This window comes from Melozone crissalis, unplaced genomic scaffold (assembly GCF_028551555.1).
Source record: "Melozone crissalis strain CALT ecotype California unplaced genomic scaffold, PUWL_Pcris_2 ptg000023l_1, whole genome shotgun sequence".
NCBI classification, from domain to species: Eukaryota; Metazoa; Chordata; class Aves; order Passeriformes; family Passerellidae; genus Melozone; species Melozone crissalis.
In genome coordinates this window covers 15,913,832-15,926,645 of record NW_026535801.1, presented here as the reverse complement: position 1 = coordinate 15,926,645, position 12,814 = coordinate 15,913,832, and the positions used below count along the sequence as shown (strand labels likewise).

Below are 12,814 nucleotides of genomic sequence, written 5' to 3'. Positions count from 1 at the left end.
TAGTTTTCACTTATTTTATTTGCGAGTAAAAGCTTTTCATGTCTCTCACCCTGCTGCAAGTTTCCCAGTGCTTTATGGAGTTGTGGGCTCTGTTGTCAACACTAAAGGGTGATATTTAAGAACAAGAAATTGAAGATATCAGAACAGGATGCAGTAATTCATAGTTGTTCCAATGCTGAATAGACAGATAATGTACCCTCCCCTCACCTGTCTAATAAATCATAGAAGTAGTCTGGGCAAACATAGCCTGTATTTTATCTGTGTTAATTTAGCACTGTGGAGGGAATTTGAATGGGTGGAAAAAGCAGGGCAGAAATTTCTTAAGCTGTTTTCATTTGTAAAGCCACCTGATGGGAAACTGCTCTTAGGAGTATTCAGGTGTTGGTTATTTAGCATTTGGACACAGTAACTGAAATTATGGCCATTTTGTCTATGCTTGGTGTGACAAGCATGAAGAGAAAATATTCCTAGGCCTATCTCATTCCCCTGCAGATGTGCTTGAAGAGCTCACTACACTTATTACAGACACTGTTGTCTCCTCTAAAGCTTTATTTGCTAGAACTTATAGCACAAGATTTTTTGCTTCATACTCATCAGTGACTTAGAAACAGATAGTAAATATTTTCAAATAATAAAATGGATATACCTGGGAAGTGTTCACAGTTAGGAGTCACATCTTGCCAGTCCAGGAACTCGCTAAATAGACTTTCAAGGTTTTCTGCTTACCAGGAGAGGGCATTTTTCCCCTGCAGCAAAGGTCTTCGTTGGAAGAAGTATCTTAAACCTCCTTGATCATTGTGTTAAATGGTTAATACTGTGTATTTTCACAGCATTTCCTTTCCTCTAGCAATAAAGATATCTCAACACATTAAATTAGGTTGTTGTGTTTTTTACTGGTTTAGGTTAATTTAGTTTAGAATCTATGTTTAACCACATTACGTGGTGTATTACTGTTGATTTTAGCATTTTAATTCTTTCATGAAAACCAAGAACATTTTTCAAAGCATATTACTTTACCTTTCCACTTCTGGAAAGGTTTGGGATTGGCTCAAAACAAAAAGCCAAAGGCACCCTTTCCCCCTTCCCCACTGTCATTGTTCTCTGGGGAGCAGTCCATGGTATAGTGCTCCTCTCAGTGTGCATCCTGGGCACCTACTAGCACCATACCTGAGAGCAGCTACTCAATTGCTCACAGAAGAGTTTCTTCTTCCAAGGCCTCTTTTGAAGTACTGTGTTTCATAGAGAATAACTGACAGTTTCATGGAGCACTGTGAGGATATGAGACTTGTTGCTTTTAGCCAGTAGCTGAAATTAATACATTTTTTGATAAAGGCTTTTCTCCCCTGTTCTAAGCAATTTCATGTTCATTTTCTGTGAAATTTTGAAGACCTATTTTTCCTATCTGCAAATCATACTGTGTAATATAATCTTGGTTTATAGTTTTACAGTTTCTTGAAAGTCATATGGATTCATGTTCAGATACCATAGCTGCATCTTTAAAAAATTTGCCTTGGAACAGAAGGGGCTTATGAGGCAGGATGAGGAAAGACACGAAACCATTGTAATGACATGCACAGACATTGTAAAGCAGAACTTGTAATACAGCTCATCTAGCTCTATTAAAAAAAAAAGTGAAGTTAGGATTTAAGGTATTCAGCTTAACTGTTTTAATGTTCAAACACCTATTTACTTTTACCATGTGCTCCCCCTTCCATTTTGCCTTTTCCTATAACTACTGCTCCATGTCACAAAAGTATTGTGCTGTTGTAGAAAAGGAGGCCTTTGCAAAGAGCTGTTCACAGGATAAGTGGTAAATGCTTCATCTTCATGTCTTGTAATTAAAGTGATGGAATGTGGCTACTACAGTCTGATATGTAACTCATCAGATTAAATAATTTTAATGGGTAAAGCATCCTCTCAGTTTTGAGCTCATGTCTGTGTTCATGTTTACCTGTAATTTTGTCTCAAACATTTGAACTCTGATTCTAAACATAGTATTTCTTATGGTTAAATGCTCCTTTTACAGTTGGGAAAGGCTGCATAACATAGCTCCCTTTATCTTCCAGGGATTCTTGAATATGAGGTATAGACTGTGATCTGAAAGGTTTTTTGAGTTTTCCCATTACTCTTTCTTAAATTATTAATTTTACTTTCATGCTGTAAAAATAAAGAATTAGTAATAAATATTTAAATTCTCACTGTGTTCTACATTCTCTTCTTTTAGTTCAAAAGGCACCGTTCTTCAACTGCATACACAAACAATTTTGCAAAGTCTGTGGTAAACCTTGTAGATGCTGTAAGTATCAATATTTCTTCTGAAAACTGATTCACTGGCTTCTACTTTAGCACTGTGTTAAAAATGTTATCATTTTCAGATACCAAATTTCAATTACACTTTAAAGTGCACTTCTAGTTCCTCTGCAGAAGAATAGCCTGGGGTGAATGTATAAGAAACTATCAGATTATCTGTGGCATTTTTCTTAAAGCTTGCAGCTCTCAGAGTGTGTCTTTGGCAGGGGTGATTTCATTATCTGCCACCAATTAAGATTAAGATTTAATCAAATTTATATTTGTCTCTAACTACAAGTGATTGAAACTGCAAGTATAACTCACGAGGGATACATATATCTATTGGAAGAAAAAGCCAGTGTGAGTAAAATAATCTGCTTTATAAATCTCTATTTATATCTTAAAAACAAGCAAAATGCCACTGAACTACATTATAAATGGGTGGATCTGACACAGATACCTTACTTGTATCTGTGCTAAATTTAAAACAATTTTGCATACAGCATATAAACTAAAAGTAATATTTGTGGTAAAATTAATTTGGGAGGGTTTTATTCCTCTTTTTGCTACATATATAATGGTCACACATGTTTAAGAGCTCTATATGTATTGAAAGCAGGTAGATTTTCTAGTAGGGAGGAATACAGAGGGTGCCAAATGCTGACTCCGAGTCCCTTTTCCATGTGACATTATTGATACCAGTGGAACTGTGTGATATGATTCAGTCCAAAACATTGTCAACAGTTTGACTTGGAGGAAACAGTGCAGTATTTGTTTTTATATATCAAGTGTACTGGATGTATATTCAAAATTTAGGTGAATATATTTATAATACATGAAATACCAGAAGTGTTTTGGAATATTTTTCTGCAATGATCTGAAAAATTACTAGAGCATATAAAATGTAAATAATTGTAATATTTCTGCAATTTATTTTGGACATACCCAAAGAAAAGGTGACATCTTTATTTTTTCCTCATCTGATAATTATTTCTTTCTCTTTCTTCTGCATTTTAACAAAAGTCGTTTAATCCACCTTTTCTTTCTCTATTATGTCTGGTTTTTCCATTTTTATCTGTGTGTATGCAGAAACACAGGCTTCATTCTTGTGTAGAATTCAGTCCCTTCAAAGAGATCTTACAAAATGACATCTTAGTGGTTTTTTTCTTTAAATAAAGCATGAAAAAGAGCAGGATTTTCTGCCTTGTTATTCCCTTGTGTCCATAGGGTGTGGACTGTATTTCTTACTGATTTATTGCTGGCAATAGGATAACAGCTTTCAGAGGTTTTCAGGTTCTCTGCCCCTTCTTCCATGTTTTTGTTGCTGTTTGCTTCAGGAAATAGAGTTTTCCTCCAGGCAAACAGAAATAAAGTCTTTATTGATTCACCCCTATGTCATTCCAGGCAGTTTAATTTCATTGGATTTGCTCGTGTTGTAAACCATTTTCTGTGTATGTTCTCAGCCTGAGAACATCTCTCCCTGAGATTCAAGCACGCTAATACTCTTTTCCTTCCAAGGTCTTGGACAAAACTGGGCTTAGCTGGTTCCTATCTCTTGTTTCTTTATTTCTCTTTTTTTTTTCTAAGCTGAATATTATACATTGACTTTTTAATAAGGATAACTCTGCCCTGATACAAAACTGGGTTTCTGGTTAGGGCAGATAAGGAATACATCTTTTGTCGACCTACAAGTTCTGTGTAACCTTAGTTATTAAAATTTGACATTTTTTTGAACTAAACCCAAAGACAGCAGTAGTTTTATGTCAGAATCAATGTCATGCACAATGTTAAAATGCATATTTTAAAACTGTTTTGTTATTATTAATGCCTGATTGCTGTTTTCTTGTCTATTGCTACAGTAACATTAACATTTATAATAAAAAATAAAAAGAAATATTTTTCCTTAATTCCACTCATGCAATGTGACAATTAAGTGATCATACTATATAAATGGAAATCAAGCATTAATTGAAATTTGGATTTATTGGAAAACTGAGACATTATTTAATTGTAACTTTAAAAGTTGCAATTAAAACTTTTGTTTTTAGCTACTCTTGGAGATAGTTTTTTTTCTTGGAGATCTCCCAGTGTACCTTTACATTTCTTCCTTGCTGATTTTTTGCACAGGTTTTCTGCAATACTCAGGGGAAAAATTATTTACCATGAGATTTTTAAAGACAATGGAGTTGCTCAAAAAAAAAAAAACACCGTGCAACAAGGGTTGGTTTCTTTTTCCTTCTAAAATGTAAAATTTAAGTGGATCAGAATATCAGCTTTTAGGAAATGCAAGGCATTGCCAGCTAACCGTTTCCCCATGTTTTCCTCCTGCTTTATCCCTCTTGTCCTTCCGCTTTACTCTTACTGGCTAAGTGTGCATGTTTGACCCAGTGTTCTACTCCTGTGCCTGTCCTGTCTCTGCCCTCAGATATACAAGGAGCAGCTGAACACCAGGGTGGTGCTGGTGGCTGTGGAGACGTGGACAGACAGGGACCGCATTAACATTCACCCCGACCCCCTGCAGATGCTGCACGACTTCTCCAAGTACCGGCAGCACTACGTCAAGCAGCACGCCGATGCTGTGCACCTGCTCTCGTATGTACCCTGGCAGTGGCTCACAGTGCTAGCTCCTGTCTGCTGCTTTTCTTCACTTGGCTCTTCTTTCTTTTTTTTTCCACTTGATATTCTCTGTATCAATCAACATCTGTCTTCCTTAGGAAGCTTAATTGATATTTAACACCTGTTTTTCATAGGTGTAGTATATACCATGGTCATGTGGATAGATATCTATAATGATATTTGAATGTCTTTGCAGCCTGGAGACAGTGTCACATGTGGAGTGTCTTTAGATGAGCCCTTAAGGGCACTTAGCTTTGCTAATCAGGTGTGTAATGTGCTGCTTTTCCAGTTACGATCAGGAGAGGGCAGAGCTGACAGGATTGTGTGTTGCCACAAGAGTGTTCCAGTTAGTAAATTTATTCACACATGTGGCTGCCGTGATGATTTATTAATGGAAGGTCTTCTTCTTTAGAGCGGTAATGAATTGTTCTGAGACACAAAGCATTTTGAGAGGAAATTCCACTTGCATCACTAGGCACGACTTCAGCCTTGAGCAAGGATTATTTTACTTCATGGCATTGTAAGCAAAGAGGAGGAAATGTGTGCTCCCCTGTGCAGCATAGGGAAAGATCTTAAGCTGTCTCCCAGCAGCATGACATGCTGTGAGGATGGAGTAACTAATGTCTTCCGTGGTGAATATATTTTCTCCTGTAGTTCATCTTCTGCAGAAGAAGATAAAAATAGGGGATGAAGAATTTCCTCCAGATTTCCTTAATACAGGCATCACAATACAACACTGATTTTGTTATTCATAATACAGGCACAGTGCTGCTGACATGCACTCTTAGTGACTTCCATGCATGTGTTCTGTTACCTGCTGAAGAGTTTGCCAGCAAACAGGCTCTTTTCATGGTGAAAAGTATCAAATCCAACCTGAAATACAAGAAGTTCCATTTAAACATAGGGCAAAAAAACCCTTTCATTGTGAAGTTGGTCAGATGCTCGAACAGGCTGCACAGAGAGACTATGGAGTGCCCATGCTTGGAGATGTTCCAAAGCTAGTGGAACATGGCAAGCTCCAGCTCAGCCTCCTTGGAGCTGGGGAGGGGTGAAATAGAACATTTCCAAAAGTGCCTGCAATCCTGTCTGTTGTAAAGCCCCTGGCTGTAAGTGTTTAGTTAAGCTGCAGTCTGAAAGTTCTGATGGCTGTTAGAATGTTCTGAAAAATAAAGATGCACCTGGATGGGGTAATCTGTCATTTTAAAAAAACCCATCAATTTTCAAAGGTTAGGTCATTCATACACCATGCAGGATCACTGTAGGTTGTTTGTAGGCTGTGTAGATTTATTGTTATGACTATGAAGTTAAAATAGGTGTAATTCATAGTAATTTATAGGCATTTTATTGAATAATTTAGATCTTCCAGATTACATCACTTAACTAAATTATTTGGAGCTTACTAACAATAAATGAAAGGAGGCAAGGTTAAAGAGCAGTATTAAATTACTTTCCCTTTAGATGTACTTCTCAGTCTTTTCATTGGGATTTAAAACTTAAATTACTTTGGATTGAGATAATAATTTTTAAAGTTCTCAGTACTGGTACATTTCAGAACAGAATTCCTTCATGACAAATCATAAATTGGAATATATTGTGAACTTTTTAAAGAAATGTTGTTACTGTATTGCCTTAGGAGTCTGGCACTCAAGCTTTCTGTGCTTGGTTTGTTTGTGGGTTAAGGCTGATTCTGACTCTAGAAGAGAAAAATAGTATTTGTGTCAAAGTTTACATAAAACCACCTCTTTCAGTGTTGGTATTCTGTAAACTTGCAGTTGCTTGTTATGCTAGAAATAGATGAATGTACGTGCAATCTATCATAGTATGTGTGAGAGTATGCTCTTTCAATAAGCTCTTGGTGCCCAATGTCAACGTGTTATAGTTTCTTCGTTTTTATTTGTTTGTAAGGAATGTGACATTTCATTACAAAAGGAGCAGCTTAAGTTACTTTGGAGGTGTTTGCTCTGTGGCCAGAGGAGTAGGAGTGAATGAGGTAATTTTTTTTTTCATGACTAAAGTGAAATAAAGTAGAATCTCTACATTAAAATCTTACAAGTTCATATGTTTCAGTACCCAGGGTTTTAAAGATAATTTACATATTAAAAAGTTAGTATTCTCACAGCCAGCATTCTTGATCATCATCAAACTACTGCTGAGCATGCCTTTCTTTTTAGAAAGTATTTCTTCTGTCTGCATTATTGTCTTAAAAAGAACTTAAATTGCCTTTTATTATATTTAACAGAAATTTAGACCCAAAAATCTTAGGAGTATTTGAAACACAGTACCGAATACTCTTTGTCTTACTACTGTAAGACACTTGATCTTCAGAGGTACCAATGTCATCTGATTCTTCCAGAAATTTTTTAATATTGAAATTAGAAAAAAAATTGTCCCCGTGTATTGATGTTTTGACTATTACTGTTATTTTTTCCCCTCAGTGCAGAGTTAAGTTGATAATGAAATTCTCCTGTTTTTATGTGGGTTAAATCCTACTACTACAAAACTGTACTGCATATATATCAAATAAACTTCTTTCTTTAGATTAACCAGTGGGGAGAGATTGTCTGAGATTAGGAGAGCAATATTTTATCTGTTATGTGCCTTACTGAGTTTATTTTCTTTATATGCACACAGAATTGTGATTGACTGCACTGAATTATTAAAATAGTAGGTATGTAGTAAGGTAGAATGAGCCAGTGCAGTGTTCATTACAATAACTAATGGGTTTTTGTTTCTTTATAATTGTGCTTCTCTTGGAATGCAGTATGGCCTTCCTTTGCCCATGGCACAGGAACTAGCCCAGAGTCTTGCTCAGAATCTTGGAATACAATGGGAGCCAGCTGCCAGGAAACCGAGTATGTACATGGAGTCTTTTGTCTTCCTTAGCTAAATACAAGCACTTCCTTTATTGTGTTTGAGAGAAATGCCAAAATTGCTGTAACTATAGAACAAGAATTGCTGCTTTTGGAAATATATGTAGTGAAATTTCAGCCTCACCAAAATAAGAGCTGCCAGTTTAGCGACATTTTGCATGACCTCAGTGATGTCCTGTGTCGAGGTTAGATTCATAACCAATATTCAAAGGTATATTGGTAAAAACACCATTAATTTAATTTAGAACTCATTGTCTATCATCATGAAATCTGTAAATCCAATAGAACAATTGCTGACTTCTTGAAATGCAAAAATGCCTGATTTACAATTGAAGAAATGGTAAGGAGTTATAATCTAGTCCAGTGTGTCATTTGCTCAATTTGTTATCTTGCTGCTTCGCAGTCAGACCAGATTTGTGTTACCTTAACATGTGTAGAGTGTTGGTACAAAAACTGCTGCAAACCCCTTCTCAGGGCTAAAGAAAATTGTTTGGTTTTTCACTTGCATCTTGTAAGGAGTTTGGCTACCTGCTCTGTTTCCTCTTTAAAAATGTGAATGATAATGTTGGCTTTATTGTGGATCACTTCAAAATTCTGTGAGTTAGGAAACCATGCTTAGGAATATTGTTTTGTAAAGCATTGCTTTTGAATTATATAAACTAGCAAATTGCTAAACTATTTTCTATATAATTGTTTTACAGATAAAACAGAGTTGATACAATTTGGAAATCAGAATATTTTTAAACTGAAAAATAGAGGTTTTTGATATGATAGCTTAGTGTCCTTATTTGGATGCCCTTTATAGAGAAAGATTAGTGAAAGGCCTGGGGAGAGTAGAAATAACCACATAAATGATTTCTAAATATTTTCCACGGAGAAACTCTGGATTTCCAGTAGTAACTACAGTACATCTATCTTTGGTAGATCATTTTTATGGGCAGTTTGCAGCTTCTGTTTTATCAACCATAAGGTGCTGATCTTTTGTTTTTATGTTATGAATTTGGTCACTGTTGACTTACATGCTATAGCTGTAAGTAAACTGTAAATCCATTTTCATTCAACTACGTTTTTGTATGAATGTTTGGTTGGCTGATTGGCATATTACTGTTAATAAATTTATGCTGAAGGGAAAAAGCCTGTCCTGTCCAGTAACAATCCTCTTTCAGGGTATTCTGTATTTTTAGGGAGGAGAAAATGTGAACATTTAAAATCATCAATATTATGTGTACTGCAAACAGCTTTGTGCTGCCTATTTTGAGAGTATGGAGGGAAGGATGTTGCCAACTATTTTTAGCTTTGTGTAGTGCCTAAAATTTTGTGTTGAGTCTTAAGAACCTGCAGATATTGTAATCTGAAAGTATTGTATTTATTTAAGGTGTTAGTATGTCTTCAAGTGGGCTGGTTTCCTTTTTGGGGCTAGAGTTTGTACAGCCAAGCAACCATCAAATCTTTGTATAATTAGTCAAGCTCTATTTTTATAGTACTTTACATTTATTGTAAGCATATTTATAACTTCTCTCCTTTTCTGTTGTATTTTGGTCTTGTCTGAGAAGAGTGTGACTGCACTGAATCCTGGGGTGGTTGCATCATGGAGGAAACAGGGTATGTCATAAATATCAGTAATTGAGGGCTCTGGAATGAGTTCACAGTTTACATTATGGCAGAAATATTTATGCATTGAGTTTATCCATGTGTTTTAGTGCTAATAAATGAAAAACCAGAAACAGTTGGAACTCAATCCTTAGGTAAATAAATGGTCAGTGAAGTCTGAAGGGGAAGCACATCTGTATGGGAAGAGTTTCATTGCCCTCCACCCTCACACACTGCCAATGATTCTTTTCTCTATACTGTAAACAGTTGAGTAACTTCTGAAATACAAGGGTTTGAGTCTTAGAAATCACTTCCTGGCAGCTCACTGTGGAAGCTTGATTGCAAAAATCATGGAGAAAATTAGTTACAAATGAGACAGAAGGAACTTAGTTTCATTGTACAGTATTTGGAAATTGGTTCCGCAGTGGAGTTACTTTGTGGCTTCACTGTAGAGTTGTAATTGTCAGCCACTGTAGGAGTGCAGCAGAAAGTCATTCCATAAATTTGCTCCTGGAATCCAAGGTAAAGCATTGATCAGAATAGATACTGGCTTCCTTCATGTGGTGAACTCATCAAAGTATTGTTCTTGGATGGAAATATCAGAAGAAGAGGCTGTGGAATAAGACTCCTCTGTAAAAAAGGTTAACAGTAAACAAAAGCCAGGAGCAGAGGATGGTCATGTAGAAACTGATAAAGGACTGACTAATGAAATGAGGGAATAATTAGCTGCCCTTTAAAGCCTTTTCACTTAACTCCATCAGTGGTGTCAGGGGACATTTTTTCTGTATGGAATAGTTCAGTGGGGAAATAGCTCAGTGGCAGTGAGTTGTTAGAAGAGGAATGGCAAACCTCCTTATGGCATGGTTACCCCAGTCTTTCATAGTGTGAATAGATCTCATTCCCAGATCTCAAAACATGACTAGTAAACATATCAGACAATTTCTGAGTAAGAAATTACTAATAAACTACATTTTCAGTAGTCTGGGAAAAAGATTGAGTTGAGGAAATCTGAGAGAAGTCTATAACATTATGCAAAAATAATTACACTTTCTTCTAGTATAAGAACTAACGAGACATGAAAAGAGATTAGCAAATATGACAGAAGAAAATGGGATGAAATTGTTTTTCTACCAGTTTGTATTAAGCTGTGAAACTTCTTGCTGTAGCATCTTGTAGGTGTTAAAAAAAACCTGAGAGGATACTGGATTATGCATGCAATAGAAAGGGTGAATAGCAGCTACTATGATAATGTGGGTTTACCTTATGAAGAAGTTTAAAACCTACAGTTTTATGTGCTGTACATGAAGTAGAAATATAAAAAAGGCAAAATGTTTTAAAATTTTTCTTTTGTTCTGATTTTATTATTTGAGAATAAGACTGAGCTGTTATATTGTTACACACAGTGGTTGTAAGAAACTGGGATTTACAGAATTTAAAAAAGGTTGTGACCCCTTTGCCCCTTTCCAGTAGCTGGTGATGTTTCAAGGCATTTACTCACCTAATTCTTTACCATTTTAGGGTATACCATTCCAGGAAATTCTCCAAATGCAGCATTGCAGAATACAAAGAATTTTTACTTCGTGGGGGCGGTGCCTGTCTTTTTAACAGGCCAACAAAGGTAATAAATAACTTGGTACTCAGGACGTCTGCTGCACATTGTAATGAAAATGTAGTCATTTCACTGACATCATCTCTTCTCAAATTTATTCAGATGTCTATGTGGGTATTTTCTTGAGGTTGTAATTAGCTGTTCAACCCCTTTAGCATTTTAAAATAATATTGAGAGGAATGCAACTGATTTCTACAATTCTTCATACTCAAATAATGATAAATTCAGTATAAATGCAACACTTAATAAGGTGGAAGTAGTACAAAATAAATCCTGAAGTGTATGCTCCACCTATACTCAATTCTTGGACTTTGTGTCTGAGGTTGTTCAAAAGAATGCCAGTTACCACATTAGGAAATAGAAATCCATAGCTGATTTCATGTAGACAGTAGCGACTTTTGGTTATTCTCCACATTTGCTTCGTTTCATTTCAAATATACATCTAGCAAACTATCATTCATAGCTGTTTCCTTCTACCATTGCTTTTTTGCCTAAAAACTTACCAAGGTCATAATTTTTTTCTAAGATAATGTTAGCCTGACATCCCTGTAAAGCTGAGCAGTATAAAAATATTCCATGTGGCTCTTTTTGCCAAGTAAGAGCAATCCAAAGCATTAATATTCTATTTAATCACAGTGTCAAACTGCTGTCCTTGTAGAATTTAATACCACATGAGGCTATTAGGCTGTTTTGTTTACTATGCTGTACCCTTTGGTGGACCATCACCTTGCACAGTTAACTAAAAAAAATTTTGCTTGTTCAAGTGGTTTTGAATCTTTTCCCAGGGTAGCAATCTTTGCTTATAGAGTAAGAATGCAAGAATTCTTACACAAAGGAATAAATAGGGAAATGGAAAAACACAGCTTCAGTTTTTAGGGACGGTTGTCAGGCAAAGTAATGTGAAAAAGTTGTCAATTTGACTCAATTTGACAGAATAAAAATTTGATTTATTTTGAGAAAAAGGCTTATGGGGAAGTAGTTGAATTATCTTTATATATTATCTGTGCCAGTGCTTGACAGCTTTAAGTACTTTGGGAGGGCAAAATAATCATACAGTGTTTAGAATGCTTTTATTTGCAGGTCAGGAGGTAAGGTAGAAAATTGTGTGTATCATCCTTTGGTAAGTCAAACAGAATTGTTAAGCAGTCACCATGATGCTATTTAAAAAATTGTATCCTGAGTTATGCTCTGACACGTACATGAACATTAAATGGTTCCTGATTGCCATAGGAAATTTCTGTGTGCCTGCTTGTGTTCTGTAATTTTCTTGTTTGATAGAGAAATGAATTTCAGTTTCAGAGTAAGAGATCTTGCTGTTTGCACCAAAGTGTAGTAGAGACAGGAGCTTACAGAGGGGAGGAAAAAATTAAATGCTTTTTATAATCCTGTCAACATTACTGGTGAAGAAGAGTGCATATGGATATTTCTTCACTATTGATTTGCTTCTGGCACCCAAAATTGTAGGTGCTATTGATTACCTATATGGTTTATACAACAAAAGTGAAATATTATATTTCATTTTTACTTGGCATTATGATTCCTCCCTTGCCCCAAACAAAACTACCAAAGAAGAATTCCATACAAGTTCATATATAATTTGTATTGTATTTTATGTTGTGTTTCATATCTTGCTAGTTCTCCACAGCTTTACTTCCACTGAGCCCATGCAGAAAGGTTTACTCACATCTTTCACCCTTAGATTAATCTGTTCACATTTTAGTTTGTTAACTTCTAACTTCATTTCAACCATGTTCTAGTGGATGTGTTTCTGCTGCTAATGTTCTAATTAAATTGGTGATTCCTGATATTCTTACATGATTTTAAAGCAGAATTATATTGA

At 35.7% G+C, this 12,814-nt stretch overlaps 2 protein-coding genes across 9 annotated transcripts in view; one reads left to right on the top strand and one right to left on the bottom strand.

Annotated features, from left to right (window-relative positions):
- Nucleotides 1–12,814, top strand: part of ADAM23 (ADAM metallopeptidase domain 23) — a 66,048-nt gene that overhangs the window by 25,789 nt on the left and 27,445 nt on the right. For all 8 annotated transcript variants that reach the window (XR_008483128.1, XM_054278501.1, XM_054278500.1 and 5 more), the window contains exons 10-15: nt 2,225–2,296; nt 4,715–4,881; nt 6,811–6,895; nt 7,667–7,757; nt 9,329–9,377; nt 10,884–10,983. Coding sequence is in view for 7 of the 8 variants with exons in the window: in XM_054278501.1 (XP_054134476.1) it covers nt 2,225–2,296; nt 4,715–4,881; nt 6,811–6,895; nt 7,667–7,757; nt 9,329–9,377; nt 10,884–10,983 (564 nt within the window). In the remaining variant the exon portion in view is untranslated. The remainder of the gene's footprint in view (nt 1–2,224; nt 2,297–4,714; nt 4,882–6,810; nt 6,896–7,666; nt 7,758–9,328; nt 9,378–10,883; nt 10,984–12,814) is intronic.
- Nucleotides 5,026–12,814, bottom strand: part of DYTN (dystrotelin) — a 75,964-nt gene continuing 68,175 nt past the window's right edge. Inside the window, exon 16 of the mRNA XM_054278507.1 lies at nt 5,026–5,778. The gene's annotated coding sequence lies outside the window, so the exon portion shown is untranslated. The remainder of the gene's footprint in view (nt 5,779–12,814) is intronic.